A 27,525-nucleotide genomic window follows, 5' to 3' on the forward strand; every position below is an offset into this window, starting at 1 on the left:
CTTATCCCATCCCACTTTATAAGCACTTTTCCCATGACATTACAGATACATGTCAAGTAGATCCTCAAGAATCTCTACCAGCTTAGAGACTATTGTTTATCCTTGGCGTAGGTAATTGGAGCAAAGTTTGTCCTTGAATACAGATTAGACAACTCCTCCGCAGCCACTTCCATCTCAACACAACACAAACCAATCAACAGTAAAGAGTAAGGCACGTCCGGCTGATTGATTTATATCACCATTGGTCCCATAAAATCGAAATCGTGCGGTAGTAAAATGCAAAACACCATCGAGACTTCCCATAGCATCCAGGAACAACGGTTCCCCATCAGCCATAGTTATGGCCAATATTGTCTGCTTGTTTGTTATAAGGAGGGAATTGAATAATGAGTTACAATATTTCAAATTTATTTATTTTTCATGTCTACTATGAATACAGATACCGCTTGATCTTTAACTTTCACCTGTTGTAATTAGTCATTATTACTTTTATAATACACTGAGCTACAGGGAATTTATTAGTTTCTCAATGATAAATGACTGAAGATTTGTATTTAAATATGTTTTCCGACAAAATATTTCTCTTACTTTTAAGAAGAAGTGTTTTTGTGGAACCCTCTTATTAATACACAAGGATTAGTAAATCACACTAAACTCTAGTTAAATTTAATTTGTTATACATTATCCTTGTACTTATTAAATTCGAAGGCATTAAAATTAAAACAGTTAACAATAACATTCTACAAAAATCTATGGCTTATAAGACTTTACATGTACAAAGAACTTTAAGAACAGTTTATATGAATTGAATTGAAAATGTATTAATTGTTTATTTAAAAATGCAATACAATAGAATATATTATACACTGAAGTTGTACATAATGTTATTGTATTTGACTTCTAATATGAACAAAAATACAAATACTTCTCACAACATAAATCTAACTAATTAATTGTCATCGAACAATAACGCCTAATACGATATATACATCATATAAAATAGAATTCAAATAAAGACACAAAAACAATTAACAAACATTTTGTAAAAAAAAACTAAAAAATGCATGTATATTTGCAAGGATTCCTAAATCACAGTGTACTTTGGTTGCATCATACTATCGGCTATGATAATATTGTAAATATTAAAAAGAAAGTGAGTTATACATCCCCCCACCTCCAGCTCACTAGCCGGTCATTCCCATGATTTGCAAAACCTTTCATTTTTACTTACATGTAAAGAATCAAACTATTTTCCATTGACATACTCCAATAAAACAACCTAGTATAGTCTCATATTTTAAACACTCCCTAGACAGTAACCGTTGTCACGAGTAACGTTCCTGTTTGTACCTAGTTACTTGTTATGTTACATATTCACAGGAGTGTACCACATCGGCCCACGCCACGTTTGATTCTAGTGATTTGAATCCATTTGCAACATAACAGATCCAGATCCCAATATTAAACGCCTACTCGACGACGGAACGGTCGGTTCTCTTTATGTTGTTGTTTTCCAAACTGTTTGTGAACAAGTGCACGCCGAAGGAATAGTTGGAATTTTGTACGTTCGGAAATGTTTTTATGGAAATGAAATGTGTCTTGAAACTGTTAAGCTTGTTTTGGGCTGGTTGTAAAATACGATGCGCCCAAGTATTGAAAGGTGTGGGTTTGTCCTTTTGAAGTTGTACAAAAGGTGTTAGTATTTTTGTTAGTATTTTATGAGTGGTTTTATTATCTTGATTTAAATTCATTCAGCTTCACTTGGAGTGTTTTAGTAAGTTCTTAAGATAAGACGTTTAAATCGTGGTGAACATTACTATTGTAAAAGTTTATACTTTCGTTTGTTCTCTCTGCACTATCCTAGGACCACTGTCCACTAACTACATGGATTAATAATGGTAATAATTTTCTACATTTTGAATTTTTTTAGGTTATGATTTGATTTTTAACTAATGCCAAGAAAACCTCAATAAAATAATTCTTCCCTCTTTATTCGTAAAATTCTTTGAAGTTGAATGGTTGGGATTCCACTCGGATTTACAGGTTGTTTATTAAGGGGTTTTTACGTGTTCAACGTGATAGTATAATAATGTTACTAACTTATTGATTGCAGGAATTATTAGCTCTATTGTAACACTTTTATCACAAACCCCCCCCCCTTGTTAGATGCAATCATATATCTTTAACTAAAACAGAATCCAAACACTCGTGCTGAAATATACAGCTTCAAGTATGATTATAAGCTTTGGCTATTGACATTACGTCAAATGATACGTCCCATCTCCATGTTAAAGTGTTTTGCCAGTGTTAAAATCAAAATGGACTTAATTGTAGATAGCCATTGACAGACTGCATCGATGAAAATAAAATGAAGATTTCTGTCGCAAAAGTAGACTTCTAACCAAACAAAACTGATAGAACTAGAAAATATTATGGACACAAATGTATTCGCGACACATGATCCATAACGATCAAATATCAACTTCAGCGTACTAAAGTCTACAAAAGTCAATACTAGTAAAATAACTGTGTAGTACTTAACCAGCCAGATCTTCATCCACTTCATTCTACACATTAAAGCTTACTCTCATCCCCCCATAGCATACCAACTGTAGTCTCGCACAATTTTACAACCATATTTAGCCATATCCACGAGGTGCTCTGCCTACAGGGGGCGTAGTCCTGTGTTAGTGTTAATGTCCGATGATAGTGATCTCGGCACAGGATATATCACCTCTACTAGTGTTTAACCCCGAGTATTTACAAACTTCACCTTTGTCCGTGGGTCGTAGGTAAACACAATGATATGCTCGACGCGGGTCTCTAGTTACATGTTAAAGCGCTTTTATGTACTTATATTATAGATATGGTTGTGGCGAGGGTTTGTTGTTACTTTGTGTAAAACTGTATAGCTTATTATGAGCTAGGGAAATCCATTTAGTGAAACAGGCATTTATATTTTATAATGTAAGTTTTACTGTACGAGAAATCACAATGCAGGATCAGAGCTGAGAACTCTATTACCTTTAATAATTAAATAAACATCCGTCTTGTAATGTAAATTCATAATCATTGTATCCAAGATTCTCAAGGCTCTTTCCTTCTTCTAAATGTTGAATGATGGTTTTAAGGTGTTCTTCCTTCAGTGATTCATCTGCAATCTGTTGTTTTGTAACTGGGAGTGTTTCTAATTGGTTGATTTGAAAGACAGAATAATCATCAATTGAGTTTGGTAGCGACTTTTCATGTGGAAATCTCGACAAAAAGTCTGCATTGCCGTGTTTTTCTGTTCCTCTAAATTCAACTGTATAGTCAAATCCTGAAAGAAAATGAGCGTAATTGAAGATTCTATAGATATTTTAGTAATGTAACATTTTAATGCAGTAACTCAAGTTTTCTTTATTTAATCACAATCATCATATAAACAATAACAACTGAACAGAACATATGTAAATTAACAAATATAGTATAAGCCAGTACATTTGGAATGGACACATCAATCCTCCCCCTTAAATTTAGAAGGTAACATGTGGTTGATATGCCGCCTCCATATAGATCCATCATCCATTTCAAGAACGTAAATTAACTGTCCATCCTTGCTCTTTACTTTACCAAACATCCACTTGTTTTTCTTGTCTCTGAAATCATAAGCTTGAACTCTGGACATCGTATTTTATATGAAAGCGTGGAAGCAGATACAAAAAATGCACATGATTTAGTTAAAAAATAATGTACAAAAACAGGATTGCTTCATGCATCATCGAAAATGTCCTCAATTTCAAATCGATAAAACATGTATTTATTTTTTTAAATAATTTACCTCTCCTTGCTTATATAACAAAATCTCTTGCGTGAATGTCTTAAAAAGTAGACAGTATATAATCGTGTTTTAATCTGTTTGATAATTTTATTCTATCCTCCTCCATAAACAACATTAGCTATTACTATTGATGTTTGGTACATTAAAAGAAGTATGGTTAATCTCTACTAATATTTAACAGCCACTACTGGATCTACTACGATTTGGATTACTTAATTCTTACCACTGTAGTACCTCATTGCCAAGGATTAACACGATGCAATCATCGGTGGGGTTTAAATTCATTTTACATTGCCATTTCTTCATACACACAAAATTGGCTAATTATATTTCTCCGTCCACCAAGCTCAAGACTCCTACTTGTGCATGTTTTTGTGCATCTAGCGCGGATTAATTTCGATCACGGTCTGATTGTAATTCAACACCTGTTTACATAAATTCGCTCAATTACTGTAGTCCATCAGTCAGATCACATACTGACGGCGCGACTCATAAATATTCTATTTAGGGACGGACAAGTGTTTATAAACAGCTGCCCGGGTGGTCGGGTGCCGCTTTCTGGCCGCATTATGGAAATCAACTGGAAGATTCAATTACTGAAGAGCACACGATTAATTTTCATTTCTAGCTCAGTTTAAACGCCGGTTCGAGGTTTCGGGATGACCCTTGACGTCTGCATATTGGCTGATTACTTTATAATCTACATAGATTTTCCGGGCCATGTTTTAAAGGGAGGTTTAAGACTAATTACTAGTTTTAGGTTAAATTATGTAGTTTAAGGAGCTTAAACATGCCAGAAATATGTTATATGTTATATGACGCTTTCACCACTTTGGGGGTCTACAGAAGCTGCGTTCTTCTCTAGTGAAAAAATTAATCAGTTAGAGTTGAGCTGTAAATTTTTACAGACCTTAAAATTCGTCAAATGGTTTTGCCTATGAAAATAATATCTTAATAAATAAAGTATGTTTGAATGGTTATTAAATTGGTCTGTACCAACTCTATTTTTGTGTGTTACTTAGCTTAAAGAAAGACCCAGTGTAGGGAAAAATGTTATTCATCACACGGGTCAAAAGTGTATTTTATATTCTTGCTAATTTACAAACCTCGACATTAACCCCGTCATTAAAGCTCATGTCGAAAAGATTCATTTTAGGCCCTGGTGATGAAATATTCCTTTACTTTTTGATCCAAGCCTTAAATTTTCAGACGAGCCCCGTTATAACATTTTTACGATACTTCTTTTATGACATTTGTACATACAACTCTCGAAATTGTGATACGAGATTGGCCGTCCTTTTAATGTGAAATTTTCGGAAAGGATGAATTTAAGCAAAAAGTATGTTCATCTAAAGTTTTTATTGCTTTTAGTATAGAAAGATTTATTTATAAAACTCCTCCATACCACATAAAACTACAAAATAAACACAGACACCCTCACTCTTGTTATATCTTGTTCAAAATTGCTAATACCTTGACTCCCCATTGATCACTAGTATTTCCTTGCAATTATTTTGTTTTTAAACACAAACAAATTCAAATAAATCAACAAAAGTGCTTTTAAATTGAATTTTAGGACGCCATGAATATTTGTCTGATTCCTTTCTCTATGGATCACTAAGTCTTCCATCGATAGTAAACTTGAGAATGGGAGTTATGAACATTGCACCTCAACATTCCCCAATCAACGAAGCTGAATCAATGGCAAAGATTATTGGAGTTGATTGCAAACGCAATATCCGATGGGGAGAGATTGCATGCAATACGTACAGTACAGCTTAGCATACGTCAACACTAGTTAGCAAAGCAATACAGAACATTTGCAAAATTGCTGTTGTAACTTTCTTGCACTGCGTCTTAAAAGATTACTAAATGATAGCCATGTATATGGATTGACTCAAAAATGATGTGATTGTTGGTTAAAAGTTCTAAGAAATCAATGTAAAACTAGGCACTTTGGTGTTATACCACACCGATAAATAGACTTCCAAATAAGATTTTAATCAGTTTAACTAACAAAATCTTCCCAACCTAACCTAACCTAAAACATAGCCCACGCTTAGGTTAGGTTAGGTTATAATTATTAGGTGTGGTCGGTATAATACCAAAGTACCCAAAACTGTATATAGATCATTCGTGTAAAACGAATTGGTAAAATGTTGTTTGGGCTGAAAGGGTAGTAAAACCATATTATTAAATTCAAAAATGTGTAAAAATCTATATATATATAATAAGGGTGAGAGAGATACAATGAACGAAGAGAGATATAGTTACGTTATAGATTTCCCTGTCCTGGATATGTTTCCCGGTTATATTTTTTAAATTAAAACGTTCACTTAAATGAGAAAATAAAAAAAAATCAGAAAATGTCCAAACAATCTGGCATCTAGAACCGATAAGTGGGAATATGTTAATTTGTATATCTCTTAAAAAAAGGTTCTGGTGGCTTCTTTTCCGTTGAACAGCAACACAGCAAAAACTTACCATGCACATATTCACAACTTATTGCCCAACAAGACATATTGGCTGCGTTCTTTCCCAGAGGCTTTTCTGTAAAACAAGGTTCACCAACGTCACAGTCCTGTAGGATTTTAAACATGAATAAGTTGTTTGTAATTTAACACAACCCTTCACACAAAGTATCTTGACACAACTACGGCTTTGTACAAACCAGAATAATTTATTACCAAAGCGCCAAGTATTTATGGATCCAGAAACTTTTGTGTCACACAATTTTCAAAACTTGAAAGGATCGAAAGCCATCAAATCGTACCCGACCGGCAGTTTGACTGAATATGGAAAGATACATTCTAAAGTCACAACAACTTATGCACTTGATTGTGCCGCTGTCTTCTTATAAGGTGAGTGTGCATGAATCATTGCATGAATATAATCCCTCAGTAGTGCTTGGGTCTCGTGTCGAGGACGAATAAAGTAAGGGATCATCCGCGCATGCGCAGTGCTGTTTAGTGATGCGCGGTGCACGACGTATATTGCGCACTGCTCCTGGCTGGTGGCTCGTGGTGTTAACGTTCCGCTGGACTACTGTACGACTCCGAGTACTGAATTGAAAACCATAACTTTGCACTATTTAGCTACGTTACTTACACGAGCAGACAAATTAAAGATGTATGTGGTATCTACCACGAATATTAGAACAGAATCGGTATGGATTGTAAATCCAAACAAATCATGTCACTGGCCCGAAATTCAACAAACTTTTATCAATATTTAAATGAACTGTGAAACCAGCTCTTACAGCTATTAATATAGGCATTCTGCCATTTGTTTATGTTATAATCCATACAGTTTCTGTTCTAATATTACTGATATCTAGAAAATAAACTCACCGCTAACTATCGATAATCAATTTGATCTATTGTCACCATAATCGGATAAGTTCGGCCGCTTAGAAAGCGACCTCCTCCAGCATTGGTTTAGCATTAGCGCGCAGGTCGTTTTCTAAGCGGCCGAAGTTATCCGATTATGGTGACAATAGATCAAATTGATTATCGATAGTAAGTGGTGAGTTTATTTTCTAGATATCACTAATATTAGAACAGAAACTGTATGGATTATAACATAAACAAATGGCAGAATGTCTATATTAATAGCTGTAAGAAATGGTTTCACAGTTCATTTAAATATTGATAAAAGTTTGTTGAATTTCGGGCCAGTGACATAATTTGTTTGGATTTACAATCCATACTGATTCTGTTCTAATATTCGAGGTAGATACCACATACATCTTTAATTTGAAGATAAGGAATTTTAATTCATAATTCAAGTTGACTTTTATAAGTATATAGATAGGCAACGATAAATAATGAGTTTCCAAACTAATTGTACGTTAAAACATTAAAAGTGTGAAACTTACAAAAAGGGTTATTTGCTAAATTAATAGATTCTTAAGATTTAATTTCTAACTCTTAATATTCTTACTCTTCTCTATGATTACTAAGTTACAATAATGTCTAAGAGCATTTCAAGGTCTGAAGTACTTCCACTTTGGGAGATATGCGAGAAGTGGCCGAAATAGTCCTTATCCACTCCCAGTTGAACACGGAGTGGGATGGGGTCCTAAATATTGTCAAAGATCCATTACTAGAACCTATCTATTAACTGCTAATGATGATGGTGCGAGATGGTGGGTGGTCCAACAACTTTACTCCAAAACAGGGCTTTAAAATTCACTACTAAATTAGGCTTGTATTGACCTCTTGTAATCTGTTCGCCGAGTTTCCTTAGAGAGTTCACTAGAGAGCTGCAAAGTTATCACAACAAACAAGTAAAATATACAAGACAGCTGATAAGAAGCCCAAAATTCAACAGAACAAATTACAGACATGTTTTTGATTACAAGTTTATATAATGCACGGATAGATTGATGTAAGTAATAACCGCGTGGTAAAATGGATATATTTCTTATACATTCCTGTGAATTACGAGTACATTATAAGCGTTTATATTTCTTTTTACCAAGGCCTCATAATAGTATATTGTTTGGAAGGCGTTTTTACAAAAAATACACATTTTTTTACTTTACGATAGCTGAAAGAATAACAGGCTATCCTATATTTTATGGTTGTTTGAACGATCATTACTATACAAAGAATGTACTTGTGATTTGTGAGTAAAGGAACTTCAATTAAAACAAAGGTCTTTATGATACAGTGACGTCATCAGTCACAAAAAACACATAAATAGTTCTTGATGACAATTATATACAATAAACCTACGTCAAATATACGTCTGCATAATCAACTAATTCCACAACACTATAATATAGTATTGGTTGTTATGCCACGACCTTTATACCTAGCCTGGTGTAGTGTGGAGAACAATCCGGTGATATAGCCTAGTAAAACCTATGGTGTATGGTGTATGGTATGGTGTGTGGTGTATGGTGTATGGTGTATGGTGTATGGTGTATGGTGTATGGTGTTATAATGATTCTCCCACAACACCTGTTCGTCTGCTCGTCGCCTGTGTATTGTTCACTGATTAACCCGTCATGACAGTCAGATTTTTAGCTTCTACAGCTCGTGTTATTTGTCATTTTGATTGATTAGCTTTGTTGAGGTGAAAGAAAATATGCTTAGCCCGCAATCATCGAAATATTTCACCTAGAACTTCCATCGCGTAATCATTTTAATGATGAACTACTGAATGTAGAAAGTTGTCGATTGTTGTATATTACAATAAATTCTAAAAGTGATATGATTGAAATCTAGAAGAAACTAATAATTGGAAGTAACATAGTAGTTCTACAAAATAAATTAAAACTGCAGACAGTAGATTATAATAATTTTGGTTGAAGATAATTAAGGCCAATTTTATTAGGAGGATTAGGGTTGATATGAACAAGCATCTCTAAACCTTTTTTTAGTGCTAGCCTGGGTAGATGAGCGGATCAAAACGGAAGGTTCCAGGTTCGAACCTAAGAATGGTCTATTCTTGTCCGAGTTATAATTTGACATTGAAGTACTGATTATAAACGCTTTCTTACAAGTCCCGCTTTTGGATTGTAAGGGCCTACCTCCAGTAAATGAATATCAAATACTGCGATAAAACCCCAATCGTAATTATTAGCAATGTACATCTTCTAAACCCGAGGCTGTATGCCCCTCAACCAATCAATAAAGGAAATAAAGCTAAACGAGATCAGAACACGACGAGACGAGATAGCTCTAGGCTAATCTCTTATGTGTAAAAATGTCGATTTAACATCACTATTAAACCCGCTTACAAGCCATATGATGTTATAAAGATGCCATCAGGGCTCGTAGGTGTAAATTTGAGAAGTCGGCTCACTCATTAGCAGATCTAAACTTTTATGGCTGCTAAACAGATGTTTAACTGTTGATGGCGGATTATAAGAGGTGGTCTCCCCGGTTACCCGCCCTGTGAGTCATTACCAGACAAAATGAGATCTTGGCGAGACTACTGGGTGATTTTGAGTTTACGATTAAAATAACTCGACTAGAAAACCCTCCAAGCTGCAACTAACGAGATTCTAACCTGGTTTGATTTTATAAGTTGGTTGAAACAACTTTGAACTAGGTTTTCTCCCCACAATTTGTACAGTTTCACACTAGCAATACACTGAATTGCTGAATACGTCACAAGTTATTAAATTGTATATATGTTCGTAGCTCAAGAAACATTCGACCGAATTATAATCGAATGTTGATGAATTAAAGGTTTTTTTTTCAAGTATACCAGTCAAAATCATCAAATGCTTCGTCAATCGCAAGAAAGATATTTTCAATAATATTGAAAGAAATAAGAAAGTGATCATTGTCATGCTGGTACATGCATTTCATTGTTTTTTTTCTACATCTAATGAAGTATGTGATCATTTGAGATCGTCATTTCTCATTTGCTATTTTGGGATTAGTTTGTGAATTTGTATCTTTCTTTTTATATATAAAAATTTAATACTAGTGACCATTAATGTTTTGTTTGATTTGTGATGAAGATCTCATCAAAGAAATGTTCTTTTGCTTTCTGATCTGTAATGTTTACACTTTTATTTTACCAATACGTAGAAATAAAACTAATATATTCATAATTGATATAAAATACATGTCCAAAAAATGATAGGTTTCATTAAAAACGTATAATATACTTATAAATGTAATGGTTCATGATTTGGCTTTAGATCAACTGCAAGAAGTAGGTAAAACAAAGCATGTTTAATTTAAAAATAACTAATTCGAGTTAAGACCAAACTCTTAATAATACTCAATAAAATACTTTTAGTTTATATCTTAAATGTAGTTATACTGTATTGCATTGGTTTACTACTTAATATTTTTTTTTTACTTAATTCTTCAAACCTCTAAAGCCGGAATAACAATGCGCCTACATTTTGTATGATGCGGAGTCAATGTTGATTTGTTGGGCGGTTAGACGACCGAAAGTAACAGGATCAATGCTTTCTGTTATCAAACTAAATGGAAGTTATATAAACAGTATTCGAAAAATAATGTATTCAAAAATGACATATTGATCAGTGGTATTTATTTTTTTTACACTTGTAAGGAATAGGTTAACAACCATTTTTTTTTTATTTATTAAAACCTGAAGGAAAATATAAAAACCTATTCTTCGAATACATTTTGTAAGCATGTTTGACTAAGAGGTAAATTAAATTAGTAGTCCAGGAGCTGAGGGGGTTTGATCATGCATGAAAGTTACATTAAGGCTAGACCTAGAGATTGCGGTATTCATACTCAGATAAATCCATTGATGATCGTCTTGGCGGGATTTGAACCCGAGAACTCAGGGACCAACGTCCCGCAATCTTCTTCTAGACCAAGTAGCTTCCCAATCTTTGAGCTTAAGTGTCACCCTATAAATTATTTAACGACATATTTTCACCACACATTCCTTTAAAATTACAGTATTCATCTTTGTCATTTTGCAATCTATTAATTTTAAACACAAATCACATTTTAGCATTTTTTGCATGAACACACCAGTTCCAGTTCCAGTTCCAGTTCAGTTCAGATCAACCTCGTAATGAGGTGCCTGATTTTGTTTGTGTAACGTAATGCTTATTAAGACGAGTCTCGCGCCAAAACTCCTCATCGTTCCCGCCTTATTTCACTCTCGACGGCACTTGGCTCTAGAAGGGTCTTATATTTGGTTAATTGTGTAATGTTTTACGGTAATTATTTGGGAGAATGTTGTTGAAATTACTCGTCCTAACCTCCATCCAAGCAAGTCCCAACTTGAGAAGGACCCCCCGGCAGTTTGTACTGGTAATATGCATACTCGCTGGCCATGTGTTTTTGTCTATGTTATGTGGGTTGGTGCCGCATTGAACATCCGATTCAATGTTTCCCATTCTTGTATTTTTAATTTTTTTGTTTACGGTTGGCCAGAATCTAAATTGTAAAAGAAAATAATAAAGAGAACGGATTAAATAGGCTTTTTATCTCCATAAAGAATGAGGACACTAAGAGCCCTACAAAAATATAATAAAATTTATGTAAAACACTGAATAATAACTTAATAATATATATTTCAATAGGCTAGCATGTTTCTGTAAAGCCTTTTTTTCTCAGCTCGTGTGCATCGCAGAGAAAATCTACGTAACAAACAATCTCATACTAGAAAAGAACTTTGGCTCAAAGATTCGAGAGGACATATAAATATAAATCCTCCCATTGCACTTCTAACTCAATGGACTGGACCCATTCATACAAACGGCCCCGAGTAGTGGAAGAGCATCACCAGGCATGTTGCAAACTACAGCCTGAGGCCTAAGGCCATAGAATCACAATCACTTTACGACACTCATAACCCACACTGGCCACTGGCCTAAGGCCTTCCTTAGCCTCTTACTGGGTAATTGCAATAAGGCACTATACCATCTTGGTTTACTGCGGCTTCAGTGGGTGGCATGCCACTTTACCGTGACCTCGCTTGTAGAACCATCAGTTGAAACTACAAATGATTGTTCTGTTGGATAATTGAACTACTATTATCGTATGTGGAAACATTAATTAGCTGGACAGCGAATTAAAGCAAGGGAATTTCAACCTATTTCCTTCAAGGGCCACTTTGTACATTTTTGAAAAGACGGAGTAATATTTTAGTACAGAAAGTCCCCCCCCCCCTCCCTTCTCATAAACTAACGAACTTGTAATATTTCACAACTTGTTGCCCTAATATATAATGTTGCATTCATCACTTCAAATGTCAGCACATTAGGGTTGCAATTTGTAGTTATGACAATGAGGATTGATTTCAAATTGCACATAACTAGGCAGATTTGTATTCAGATTACTCGGCCACTTTAAATCCCTCTTGAGAAAAAAGCTGCTTACTAAGGTCAAAGCTGATTTTGTGGATTCCCGAAATTTGTTTTTTGTTACCCTAGATATTGCATACCTCCGCTTCTAGCAGAGATAGAGAGATGATTTTTTTGATTATTTTGCTTATTAAATTCTATTATCTGTAGGATGGATTTGAAAGAAATCCTAAAAGAAAATATTTCAATAATATTTTTTTTTTAATTTGACACAAAAAAACCTACTTAAAACATTAAAAATTTTATAGGACCATTAATTGTTGCATTCAACAAAACCCATCCTACAGACCATAGAGCATACTTTACGAAACACTTAGAAACCAAAAGTTATCAATTATCCTTTATGGGTTTTAATCCGTACATTATCTAGTAAACTCTTGTAAAACGTGAAAAATCACCCCCCCCCCCCTCCACCATAGGGGGTGAAAAAAATGCCAACCCATTTTTTGTTTCTATGGTTACATGCAATATCCAGAAAAAGTTTAAATATTTTTGGCTAATAATTAAAGATTTTTAATTTTTTCATAAACTCCCCCTAACAATATTTACAAATATTTTGGGTTTCAAATTGGTGGCCATTTTAAATGTTAATGGCTTAAACTCTTATACTAAACACAGCTGATTTCATGAAAAAAATTCCAAGAACACTTTTTTGTCGTACTGCAGCAAAAACAGCCGTTTTAATGCATGCATTGCGTCTACTAGCATTTTTACACCATTTTTTTTAGTTTTTTAGCCCCTAGGGAGTAAAAATCAGCTGTAGTGAACTCAGATGTAATTTTTGCTTATAAACAAGTTTGTATCAAAAGTAAGTATCGATTGTAAATTATTGTTGCCTTTATTGTAAATAGTTCAGATGGTATAATATACACTACTGTAATATACAATCGTTATAGACAAAACGAATGAATCCCTTACTAAAACAGCGGCTTGTTTCCATTAACAAATTTAATTGAAAACAAGTAAGAAGTAGGTTTGAGAGGTGTCATCTTTAAATTAAAACTACTGTATTTATGTTTTGTAACATAGTTTGTTCAAAAATGTGCAATATGACAAAAATTAATATAGTTCATCACACGGGCAAAAAGTTTCTTCGCTCATTTTCTAACCTCAGCTTCGCCTCAATCCTCAAACTTGAGCTCGGGTTTAAAAGAGTCACTTTATGCCCTATTATAATGAAATATTATTATTTAGCACTTAAAATTCCCTATGAAATTACATTAAGTACCACAAGATCAAATAATAAATAGCTGAGAAATTATAATTATGTTGATTGTACAGACCAGGCAAAAAAGGCCTTGCAGGGATTCGCCTTATTTTGTGACAGAAATATTGATTTCTCAGCCATTTATTGTTTGATCTTGTTTAAACTCGAGTCGGCCTACATTTATTACAATTCTCCTACATAACAAATACCCTGTGAGGTCCATCTCAGTTGTGGACTTGTTGGGAGGGAGGTCGGGATGGGTCGGAACGTCCAATTTAACCGATATCACCCAAATAAAAAATACATATCCTCCAGTAGCAATGTAAGCTACTTGTTACATTTGTTATTTGTTTCATATCTACAGTAAACAGAAGTACTCACGTTTCCATTAGAGTAAGGAAGTAACACACTGAATATGAGCTGATTGTGTTTTTGGCCTCTGGGGACATCAAAACAAAAAATACTGACCATAGCTGGTTTTCTATATGGGAAATTCGCTAATATTCCCTACATGGGGATTTTGCTAAAAATAAAATGTTGATAGTAGTGCACAGGACAAAAATTATAACAGAAACTGTATGGATCATAAATAACCAAATCACCACTGGCTTCGACAGATCCATTTATGTTTTACTTTTGGGCCAGGGACATAATTTGACAATGATCGTTGGTGCACACAATTAGAAGCTCAATGCACTATGTTGTTTCTTAATAACAATAAACGGTATCAGCAATCTGACACATACTTTCTCCCATTAGCTTGTCAACAATCTTTATCATGAGTGAGCGGCGGGAATAACTATGATATTTTATGGGAAAAATCCCAAAAGTTTAAATAAATTTTGAACCATAATTTTTACAGCAATTAGAGTTGTAACATTTTTTTGTGGCATTTTAAGGATCAAAATAAAATACTAACATTTTAATGCAAATCGGTCGATCTGTTTATTTGAAAATCTGATTTCTGTCGTTTAATGGGTTTTTTATGGGAAAACCACATAAGTTAGGGCAGGTTACCTGCCTCAGGCAACATGAAATACAATAGAGGCATATAACATGCCTGCCTACTCTACTGGCCTTGTGTAAACATCGCTTTAGGGCAAGTATAAGAGAGGTTAAAACTTAAAATTGCTAAAAGAATGGACTCTACAATATAAAATATTAAAAGAAGAAATTTGGAAAACAATTAACGTTATATTATGGCCGCCCCAGGAGATAGTGGGCAATGGCCCCCTAACTAACAAAAGCTAGATTAAAAATGCAAAATTTTTGGTAAGGTTGTAACTTGTAAATAGATTGTGGAAACATATAAGAAGCAAGAAGCTTAACCCGTTGTGGCTTTGCTCACAAAAATTTAAGTTAAACATGTAACCAATCAAGTTAAGAGACAACCTAACAATACAATATTAACTTACTTTCCTTCTACCAGGGAGCTTCGGACTGCTCACTCTGAAACCACCTACATAGTATTTTCGGCCAGAAAAAATTCCCGCTGTATCTCCTTTCATAGGTTTATACACTTCAACCTAATTTTCCAATTGTACTGTCAGATCTCTCATAACTTAAGTGGAAAGTTTTATGTACCTATAAGTAACATAAAAACCTTCCACGATGATTATTGTGGTTCTGATAACCCTCAAAGGTCCTAAACAGTTGCAGGTCTACATGTCTATAATGTTTTCACCAAGCGGAATGCACTCACATAAAAGTGGCTTGTCTCACCTCTCCAGTAAAAAGAAGTATTAACACTCGATATCATGCGTACGGTACATTTCTATAGGGGAAATCGTTATTAGGCTAGGGCTGGAAGGCTAAGCTTATCAAGCCCTTCTGATCTTCTCTCTGAGCACCCATATTATAAAAATTATCAAGAACTTGGGTTTGGGTTTGCTGAAGACTTGTAACCACTATTAATATGAATAATATGCCCTGGAAAGGTTCTGATTCTGAAGCACAACAAGAGGTATACAATACTTCCTCCCTTTGTGATGGCCAACACTCAGCACTGTGATGGATGGAGTATTTTGATTCCACAGTTTGCAAGCTTTTCACTACTGTTGTGCCAAAAGATTCCTTGTATGTTTTTTTGTCTTTGGGCCTTGGTGGGAATTAATTACGTGTGAATTGTAAATTCCTAGTGTTGTGTCCATCCACAGAGAAAGTAAGGTTCAGAGGAAACACTTACATAGTGTCAAGCACAAATCGCTAGTATCTAGGGCAAAAAAGGTCCAATACCGCCCCCTCGCTCTTCTGTACTACACCACCCACTGCGGAGGAACACCCTGTGCCCTGTGTGATAGGAATTTCCGCACAGTTCTTACCGCTCAGGCTCTTCCTAGCTCGTCACAAGTATATTTCCGGCACAACTTACTAGAAAACAGACTAGCCAACCATTTATCATGCGCTAGCTTGAAACACACCATGTTTTGTAAGTTGACACAAGCATATACGTCACTGACATTTCTTTTACTGTTTTTTTTTTTTTTTTAAATGCGACAACATTTAGCAGAAAATTCTGATTTTGGTAGTCGAATTCCCTCTTAGATTTTCACATTTAAATGTTTCCTATCCACTGTCGGGTATCGGTATCAAATCTTGATAATGGTATTCGTTACCGATGTGCGTTTAATCCCAACCTTTCAGTAACAGTGGTATTTAGAATCGACACACACATACTGAACAGTTTCTGGTTTCTTTGTGTTCTTTTCCCATTTTTTTTGCGCACCCTACTGAGTAATCAGCTGATTTGATAGAGTATCGCTTTGTGTTTGTAGTTGTCTGCTAAACACATGACACCGCACATCGCTAGAAACTTACAATACAGAGTACTTCGTATAAATCTTTCATATTTACAGAAATAAATAAACAGTTGTTAGCTATTCCAGTTTGGAAAATGTAATAAACATTTGATGTATGCTAAGCAGGGACCCTGCGAGGCTTCCTTGGGCGAAGGGCCCTCTGCAATCACGGACATGCTGGTCAGTGTTAAGGAATATAATTCCTCCTTATGAACTTAGACATTTGAGGAAAACAAACAAACATCAAACTTATGATGGAAATGTTTATTTCACAAGTTCATGGGTAAAACTAAGTCCCAAAAAGACATAAAGAGAAGTTTTCTTCTCAGTTCTATTTTTTTATTGAACAACTCCTGCCTTAAATCGTTGGGAATTTGAGTCTGTATAATCATTAGATCCTTACGACTGTTTTATATCAAAATAAATTTACAAATCATAACAAGGTTTTAGTTTCTAGCTTATACTACATTTACAAGTACATCTAATATTCAACAATCCACACTGTTTTAAGTATCATGAATGAAATACATTACATCACAACTATAGACTATCACAACATATCAGGGCAATTGTTACCCACTAGTGATTCAATCAAATGCTTTCAAATAGAAAAAAAATAACAAGCAAAATAAACTAATAGAGGATTAAGATCAAACGTTTTAACCCCTTAGTTACTTAATTGTAAGTTGAAAATATCCCTTTATTCATATAGTTTTAGTGAGTTTTTGTTACTTTTATTTTATAGACTTTAAAATTGTCTTTACGTGAATGTAAATGTTTGCCTCATAAAAATGGTTTAAGTTCAGCACAAAATAATACCCCCTAGATTTTAAAGTTTTTACCAGAAATATAAATGGCACAAAATAATTAAGCCAGTCAACAAAAAGAGACCCCTTCCCATCACCATTTTATTAAGAAATATTTGTGCAGGTAATAAAGATATGGTACAACTAAAACACAATTTGCTCAAGTATATTGAAGTAAATGGTGTTTCAAGTAACTCAAAGTAAAAACTAAATCATCTTTTCTAAAACTGCCAGCTGCATTAAAAATAGTGGGTTAAAATTAAAGTACAAGATAAGATAATAACACAAGATAATAAGTATAAGAAAGTTCTTTCCATTCGTCCCCGTAGGAAAAAGAAGTTTTTAGACCTTTTTATCACAGATCAAATTGACTATTTTAACTAACCAGAAATTAATGTTAAACTAATAAAGCACTATTCATCGTTAAACAATGACTCAAAGCCCAGGATAAGTGATATGTTTTAGATTATGTAAACACAAATTTATCTTAACATGCACATAACTATACATTAAAGGCGCTGAACTTATTTGACACCGATTACATTCTCAAATATATTCTCAATGTGCTAATAACTAGGTTGTGACTTTACCATTAATGAATTAAATCGATAACAGAGCAAGAACATGGATAAATCCAAACTATAAATGCCAAAGAAATTTAATCTTTCCTCGTAATATCTTTCAAATGCTCTTAAGAATGAATAATGGTGGGTATGAGAATATAAAGTGTCTGTTCAACGAAAGTGAAAAGTATCACCAACAACTGTCTTATCAGAGCAATCACTGATTTTATTGGTGTGAACTAAAGACTACCCAACGTATTTCAGTACAGAAATTCCATCACTGAAACATTAACCTCCTCTTTAAAAACTAACCTCAACAATCTACAAGATGAAAAACTATCCTTATTGTGAGGACAGGCTTAAATACTTTAATAACAAGATGGACAAGGTTAGTGTGTTAGTGACTGTCCGATATCACATGAGTGGTGACGAAAGCTGCGAGATGTTCGCTATCACGGCTCGTGAGCTGTCGGCGGCCACGCTGCAGCTCAGATCTTGGAGTCGATGATGAGTTCATCTCCAGAACAAATGTTGTAGCTGTAGATCTGTTTGTTAGGGAACTTCATTTCCTCTGGTCCAAGAGAGGCCATGTCTTGGTCTACGTAGAACAGACGCATCTTGGCTACAGGGATCTTGGCAAACGGCTCCAGTTTCTGCTTCAACTCCTGCAAAAGAAGGTTTGTTAGTAAAACAACATTACATGAGGTTGGGTTAGTGTAAGCCACTCGGTTCTGTTTTTAGTAGCAACTTATTAATAGATTTTGCTGTAATCCACAGCCACATTTTGGCTGACCTCTATCTGTTGACAATTAGTATCTTTATGAAGTTTTTTCCAGAGCAAATATACTTTTAGGAAATAATGATTTGCTTGGCGAAAAATATATAATATAACCTCAGTAATTTAGCCTTGGCTAGCCTGACTCCTCGCTTAATCTGACCGTGCCATCGCCAATCGGTGACTATGTTATCTCGGTAATATGATGACCATTTCCGATAGTCATGTGGACATCATCATCGTCTTCTGAACTGCGGTAAAATCCTAGACCAAACCCACAGTAATGGAAAAAGTCACCATCGTCTATGGCTATTGCAGCAAAATATTGACCCATCTCCCGAACTCATGGGGTCTCCCGTGATCACAGATCCTATAACTAAATTTCCAGACAAGAAGGGAGGGTTCAGTATAGCATGTTAGGAGTATGTATTGCGCATGTTTTAAGGTCGATTCACACACACATCTGTTCCGGCACGTCGCACGTTCTGTGTAACTGTGACTGGACCCGGGCCCCCCTTTTTACTTGGGGTTAGTCAAACACCCCAGACCCCCCACATGAGTACAGACTTTGAGCTCATCCATCCCCCCCCCCCCCAAAGCCATGTTCTAGTTATGCCACTGATCACAGTGGCATAACTAGAACATGGCTTTGGGGGGGGGGGATCAACTGACAATATTAATCAATAGATAATCATATCTATTGATTAATTTTGTCAGTTGATAGATGTGTATGCTGAAAAGTATTTGACATAGAAAATTGGGAAAAGTAAGGGAGTTTGTAGAAAGTCATAAATGTCTGCAAAACAGGCCCAAAGTGGGTGATCATAAGTTTCTATTGAAACATTTACAGTAGAACCTCTTTAATCCGAACTAATTAGGACAGGGGGTAGTTCGGACTATTGAATAGTTTGGATTACAGAATATATTGTTGTTTGTACATAACAAAATGGCTAAAATGGATCGTAATTGTTACAGAAAAAGTGAAAAATGGTTTATAAAGTTAAATACAGTATTTATTTAGTACAGTAGGAAACATAGTGAATAAACAGTAATGTACAATACAATAGAAACAATTACGGTGCTTATACCAATAAATACAGTATACAATAAAGAACTACTGTACGGTGTATAGAGTACAGCAATGGCGTTCGGATTAGTGAACGTTCGGACTACGGGGGTTCAGATTAAAGAGGTTCTACTGTATTGAATTTGAGGAAACTTTGCTTGATGACCTTTGTGTTTTAGACTTCCAGAGCTTTCTGTAGTTCTTGATAGTTTTGTAAGGGTGTAGCATATTAGTTTGACAGCGTCCCTTGTTCAGCAACACCGTGATTCAAATGCAAAATTTCTCAAGCTTTGTTTACTGCTACAAAGGAAACTGATAAAAGTCAGCCTACACCAGGCAGGGGGAACACTGTGCAAACATTTTGATACCACCTCCAAACTACCTCTACCTCTTGTACACATTTTCTTCGTCCATATACTTTACTCCATTCACAAAGCCAAATGGTAGGATTTAATTAACTTCAATAGCGGTTTAAGACTGATTCCACAGAAATATAATCACAGACCATTGTTTTCCTAGCGTAAATTTTCTTTCACAATAGTTTTTTTTTTTTTTTTTAATACCATGACAAGACTAATCATCTCATAGGGAGAAGAGCCATCCAGAAGATTAGTAATAGAACTAAGAAGTAAGAACACTGGTCTCAGAATTGAACTAACTTGTTTTTGGTTGATAGAGGAGCTTGATGGAGACCATAATTTACAGTCAATACTCGTAATTCATTATTTGGTTACTACACCATCCATTGTTTACCTGAACAGTCTGGTAGACGTTTATGCTCCTCAGTTCTGTGTTTTGGCCACAAGTGACACTGACTTTCACTCTTCTCTCAGGTGACAAGTCTATGTTGACTAGAGGTTCCAGCTTTCCATGAATAGCAACCAAATCTGAGTACCTGCAAATACAATCATTCGGGTAATTTTTATCAAAAATCATTTGGTAAAATAAATTAAAATTGAGATCTGGAGGGGGGTTCTCTAACAATGGTTGTCAAAATATTTCAAAATTGCTTTGTTTTGACGTTTACAACCGTAATAAGCCTTAGCATTGACTATACGCAGAATAAGCTTCCCATGTGTAAAAATTGCAAGCCAAACAACAAGTTTATCGCTCTCTGCGACATGTTGAGATGGTCTAACAACTAATGGCAATATTCTTTGTCAAGTGATACATCAATCAGCTTTTTTCTATGATAGTCATTGATTTTAATTGGTATTTAGCCCAATACACTAGTTAGTGCCCTCGGATAAGAGAGTTCTGAATTATATGTATTTTCTTCGCATCCAATTTTTACATAACATGGGAAGTCTTTTCTGTGTATAGTCAATGGCCTTAGCTTGAAAGCTTAGATATGGTCCTACACAGAAAAACACAGTTTGAAAGATTATGCTCAGCAATTATGACAATAAAATTCACAAGGGAAATTATAGAAAACTATTTATAAATTGGTAAAAACAAGATAAGCTCCTCATTTACTAAGACCCTCATGGTGGAGGAAGACCCTGTGTCCTGTGTGATAAGAATTTCTTCACAGTGTTCACCACTCCGTCACAAGTATATTTCCAACACAACATACTAGAGTTGAGAGAGCACAGTGTAATAAGCAAGTTTCCTCTGTACGTTACTTCTCTGTGAGAAAACTGTTCTTACCTTAAAGAACTTCTTATAACCATCCTACTGGGTCCAAAACCAAACAGTTAAATTATTTCCATTCTTGTAAGACTGGTGACTGTGGTTTACCTTTCAGGACGATCGCTCTCAGGCTTGTCCATGTAGTATCTGATGAAAGCTCTTTCCGCATCCTCTCTCTCCTGATGCTGTATTTGTCCTCCACCATTCAGTGTTGTGATGTTTGGCAGTCGGGCAATCAACAACTGTCTCCTCTCGTGTTCTGTGTATTCCTAAAATACAATACACATGCGTAAAAAAAGTTACAAAACTAAACATACGGTAGTCAACAGAGAGTAATTTATTGAACAGTTTGGTAGGCTTTTGATACTCTTGCAGGCATATGCCCAGGGGGGCCGGAGGTTTAGGGGCGCTCACCGGTTGCCCCCTAACCACCGCCCGCCCGCACTAGGAAAAAAGGGGGCGCTGCTTTTGGGTTTGCTTAGGGCTCCACTTACCCTTAACGCGGCCCTGTACTCTTGTGATAGGTAGTGTCGAAGTAACTTATTACAGAGATTAAAACCCTTTTACAAGCACTAAGAAGTAGCAAAATACCTGATTCAAAGGTCTACCTACTCATCACCTCTACAAGAGCTATTGATAAATAAAGTAGTCCTCTCCCATAAACGTATGCCAGAGGCACGTGTACTTATCATGAATTGAACTCCAGAACTGATTTAAAGACCACTCATTAAATTTTATACTTTACCGCAATGAAACACTCAAAACACCTTTGCGTAATAGTTCTAGACATGTCGCCTTGGTCTGCAGTTCATGTCAGGAACAGTTTTAACCCATTTTTTTATTAAAGGTTTTGTCGTGTTACTCATGATGGAAGAGTGGTTTATTTCATGGGGAAAATGGAAAATACTCTTTTCAATAAAAATAAATTCTTACATAACTAAGTATTCTCAGGTCCCTTATTGCATACACACCCAAAAACCCAACATTACACCGTTCCAATTTAAGCTAATTACCATTTTTGGTTTCATAGTATGAAAAGGGTTCAACAAAAGGTCAAGATTTTTCCAAATTCACTCACATCAAACAGCGGGCACCCTTGTATCCGCAGACAATGTAACGCTGGAAACCTGCCTAGCCTCTCAACGTCTTCCCACGAGTGGATAAGTGTTCCGTTTAGGTTGAGTAGCCGCAGTTGTCGAAAGCTGTCGTGTGGTGAGTTGCGTCTCGGGCTGCCTTCACACTCGCTCTCTGACCGAGAGTAAACGTTGCGCTCGGGAGAGGAACACGGACTGCTGGGGTCTAGTGAAGCCAGAGGACAATCAGCGACTACCAACATCTCCAGGTTTGGGAAGGCTCTGCCTAACTTGCAGATCTCACACCACTCTGAAACTGGGTTGCCTGTAACGAAATACAAATATTGGATCAGATGTTGTCTTTGAATCAAACAAGCAACCATAGGAAATGGAAGTTTGGTTCAAGTCTTGTTTCAGTGATTTAATCTTTTGTGGCATCAAGTGCTGGCCTTATAATAGTGAAAGTTGAACGAATGTCAATTTGTGCATGAGGCTGACCATAAGTAGGCCTATGTGTATGCATTACTCCAAATTCTATTCTAATAATTTGCAAATTGGGATTAATTATCATTTTTATGAGATCAGAACATGATGTGCAGATATCAATGAAATAGCATCTGTTTCCTCTGGCAAAGTCATTATTCATGGTAATTGAAGACAAGCCATTTTCTCAACCATCAATAGGATGTTAGCACTGTTTATTTAAAATTTGTTAAAGAATAACTAGAACTAAGAGACAAGGTCAGGAACTTGAATGTATTATCTACAATAAACAGTGGCCCTATTCCTACTCCTGCCTATCCTTCTTCATAAACTGTCCCAGCAGTCGTGGTTATGAGTTCATGTGTACGATCCACATTCTAAATGGAAATCCTGAAGAAGCGGGACGTTTTTAGGTTCCGCAAAACATCGGACTTGATTATCAGGGCGATTGCGTGTGATGTACGTGTGAATGTGTTTAATCTTATATGATAAGCCTTGATATAACAAGATAAAAAGAAAGGCGAGTCCACAAAAAAATAATCATCACAATTGAATAATACCTGGTATAAAAGCACGTAATTCAAAAATGGCATAGAAAAACAATAAAAACCAATGGTCAATAATTTTTTCATAACAGCAAGTGACAGTCAAATATTAAATACTTAATATACCTGTGAAATGAAGTTTCTTCACATTTTGATGCCTGACAGAGGGTTCATCTGAGAGGTCATCGTCAATCTCCACTTTGATGAAGTTATTCAGACTTAAATGAAGTTCTTCTAAGCTGTAAAAATAAATCAATTTTAGAGAAAGAAATTATATTTCAATTTACAAGATTAATATATACTAGAGGACCCATGCTGCTCCGCAGCGTTAAAATAAATATAATATCCGAGAAAAAATCAAATTTTTATGATTTTTGATTGAGTAATACAGTATCTTAATCGCTTACATAAAAGCCGATATTTCACTAAAAGCTCTTAGACCAAAATATATAGGATTATATAATTATAATTGGTAAAATACATCTTAAATTGATGTAAGAATTTGAAAATTATACTAATAATTTTTTGTCGAGTAATACAGTAGGTAAGTAAGTATATGCCGATGCTTGATGTGAAATCTTTGCGTGCATGACTTCAATTTGAGACCTCAATCATGAAAATCGATCAGGTAGAAGAGCCAAATGAACACGGAAAAGAAAAACTAAATTTAACTCTTGTAAGAAATGCATGGGGAGCAAATTTCGTTTACGTATAAGCCGAATGGGATTATATATAAAAATATGCCGACGCTTGATAGCAAATTTTTGCTTGCATACCTTCAATTTGAGACCTCAATCATGAAAATCGGTCGGGTAGAAGAGTCAAACGAACTCGGCAAAGAGAAACCAAATTTAACTCCCATAGAAATACATGGGGAGAAAATTTCATTTACGTACAACCTGAGTGGGATTATAGATAAATACACGCCGATGCTTGATGGCAAATCTGTGCGTGCATACCTTCAATTTGAGACCTCATCATGTTAATCGGTCGGGTAGAAGACCCAAACGAACTCGGCAAAGAGAAACCAAATTTAACTCCCATAAGAAATACATGGGGAGCAAATTTTTGTTTACGAATAAACCGAGTGATACTATAGATAATTATATGCTGATGCTTGATGGCAAATCTGTGCGTGCATACCTTAAAATTGAGACCTCAATTTTATTCAAATTTTTGGTATAGAAGAGCCAAACGTAGTCGGAAAAGAAAAACCAAGTTTTTTTTAATTAAGATATATATTTCTGTAAATACGTAATAGTTATCTTACATAATACTGGACATGGAGCTGCTTCAAAGTTGAATGTTTATGGAATGTTTCTCCAAACACTAACAGTAACTCTAAACACTGTGACCTCCTATGATCACACCCGACTCCAGAAATAGAGTCTGAACCATCATTGAAACAAACATGAATTGTGAATGAGATCTCACAACACAAATCACTTCACTGTTGTTTCTGTGCAGTCTTGGACTGTGTCTAAAATTAGAACCTTAAACATGGAAGTAATCACCTGCGATGTATATATTTCAACTTTTAATACTCAATGGAAACCATAGATCCCCAATTCCACACTCACAGTGCAGCATGGAGTGTCCATGAGCTATTTTTAGCGAATTTCCCATATAGGGAATAAGCTATTACCGTAGTACTCACGGTAAGACCTGGACCCGGGACCGATTTTTTTTTTCGTTTTGAGGTCCCTAGAGGTCAAAAACACCATCCGTTCAAATTCATATATATATATATATATTTATATATATATATATATATATATTTATATATATATGTGTCCGTTAGCACGATAACTCGAGCAAAAATGATCCGATTTTGATGAAATTTGGTACAAACGTGTAAACCTACGTTTATTCGAACGAGTTCGCGAACCAGCATGATCGGACCATGGGAACGGGGGTTTATGGGGGCTTTTATGGGGTAAAAATGGGTTTTTCCCATTTTTGACCCAAAAAACATAAAATTTTGCAATTTCTTTCGAAACTATTTTGTAGAGCTTAAAAAAACAAATAATTTAGTATATTGAAGCGTTATAATGCGCCTAATGGTTACGGAGAAAATTCCAAAAAATTGTAAATTTAAAATTCCCATGTTATTCTTATGGAGAATAAGTAAACTGTTGTAGTTTGCTTGTTTATAAACATATTTTGCCCAAATTTGGAAAATGTTTTTATTTCTTACTAACTATTAACATTTTACATAAAAAAACACTTTTACGCTCCCTGTTGCAGCAAACCTAAGTATGTTTTAAACTGATTCTATTTAAATAGGGAATAAATGTGATATTTTTAAGGAGACATTTTAGTGTAAATCCATTTAGGGAAATGGAAATTCGCTTAGTCTGCAGGTTTGCTGCGGCGGGGGTATTTTAATGTTATTTTCAAAGACATTAGCTGTCCTACAAAATATCAGCGCCGGCAATATCATTTAGTCAAATGTCAACTATAAAAACAATAAGGTTTCAGAAATAAGTAAAATGTACTTTAGCACCTTCATGAAGGTCGAGGAAAGTTGACACAATCCCAATGAAAATAATCATGATGTTAGATTATACTAGATCTGTAGGCTAAACGCCAATCATTGAGCTTTGAAAATGGTTATGAATGGAACTAACACTAAGGTCATATTGTAAGCTTGTACTTTAAAGGAAAGCCAAAGGCTGATAAGGATTTGTTTAGAAAAGGGGAGAGAGTTCGGCTAGCTTATTTAAGAAAATCCGAGTCCAGAGGCTATGTTACGAAATTAAAAGTCACAAAACATGGCACTGATATTTGGTCATAATACTGGACTTTATAAGAGATTAGGTTGAAGACAAATATGGAGAAAGCCCTAGATCACACAAAACAACAGCACAAATTATCAGTGTTATGTTGTAACTGTTATTGTGTATCTATTACCAACTGGACCAGGATTGCCACCCTAGGTTAGGGAAAAATCGGGACATGGCCCCCTCCCCCTTGATTAACATAGTCTTAAATATGGGCATAAGGAACCAAAATCGGGACTGTACCGACAGAATCGGGACGGGTGGCAACCCTGCCATGGACCCTAATTTTCTTTGGTAAGCTAGCAGAACTCTATCCCCTTAAATTTAAACTTAAGTGTTTTTAATGATTACACCTTTTATTGAACATACGTAAGAATATATATAAGAAAATAAGATACTATTCTGGTACTAATCTGGATATAACTCCACTAACACATACCTTGGCAATACATTGAGTAGATGTCTAACGCTAGGCCAGTCCACTTGTGTGTTGTTCAGTACGAGATTGGTCAACAGAGGGAAGTTATCACAGACCTTGCCTTGAATACTCTCTGAGAGAAGGTTGAAACTGAGGTTGGCAAACTTCAGCTGGGGCATGTGCCTCAGAATGCACAGGATCTGACAGGGGAAAACACGGTTTTACCAGTTTGTCTATTCTCAAGTCAGGATTAGTGGTTTGAGGGGTGAGAAAAAGGGGCGTTTATACTAGCCTCTACAACACTAGGATGGTAAAGCAGGAAAGCATACAACAACAGAAAGTAATATCCATTTTAAACAATAAAAACTACCAACATTTTCACAAAAAACATTAACGGAAAATGAATTAATAATGAAGCATGAAATGTAAAGTTTTTGATTTATGTACAAGAATTTCATATCAACAATTTAACTTCTTTGTCATTGTTATGTCACTAGATATTTTTCACGTGAGCTATAAATTTCATCACTACGGCCTTTTAAATACAATCTATAAAACAGATAACAAATTTGGGTATAGAGTTCACGTTAGCGAGAAATATACCAATATGAGCAAGATAACCTCTAACTTAAATGATCTAATGAAAGATTTTTCGTCTTGTTTTGCTGTTGTAAAATTTTAATATTTACTGCTATATGTCTATTTTGTGTTTTGAGAATAAAACAGTTTTTT

At 35.2% G+C, this 27,525-nt stretch overlaps 1 protein-coding gene across 3 annotated transcripts in view; it reads right to left on the reverse strand.

The window, feature by feature from the left end:
• Positions 1-16,898: 16,898 nt before the first annotated feature.
• Positions 16,899-27,525, reverse strand: part of LOC128985475 (tubulin-specific chaperone cofactor E-like protein) — an 83,345-nt gene continuing 72,718 nt past the window's right edge. For all 3 annotated transcript variants that reach the window (XM_054404990.1, XM_054404988.1, XM_054404989.1), the window contains 6 exons: positions 26,815-26,993; positions 23,719-23,831; positions 22,570-22,889; positions 21,600-21,760; positions 20,613-20,754; positions 16,899-18,683 (listed from right to left, as the gene is read on the reverse strand). In XM_054404990.1, coding sequence (XP_054260965.1) covers positions 18,507-18,683; positions 20,613-20,754; positions 21,600-21,760; positions 22,570-22,889; positions 23,719-23,831; positions 26,815-26,993 — 1,092 coding nt within the window. In that variant the 3' untranslated portion in view covers positions 16,899-18,506. The remainder of the gene's footprint in view (positions 18,684-20,612; positions 20,755-21,599; positions 21,761-22,569; positions 22,890-23,718; positions 23,832-26,814; positions 26,994-27,525) is intronic.

This window comes from Macrosteles quadrilineatus, unplaced genomic scaffold (assembly GCF_028750875.1).
Source record: "Macrosteles quadrilineatus isolate MER2022 unplaced genomic scaffold, UCM_ALF_1.0 Scaffold_2__2_contigs__length_208266976, whole genome shotgun sequence".
Classification (NCBI taxonomy): Eukaryota; Metazoa; Arthropoda; class Insecta; order Hemiptera; family Cicadellidae; genus Macrosteles; species Macrosteles quadrilineatus.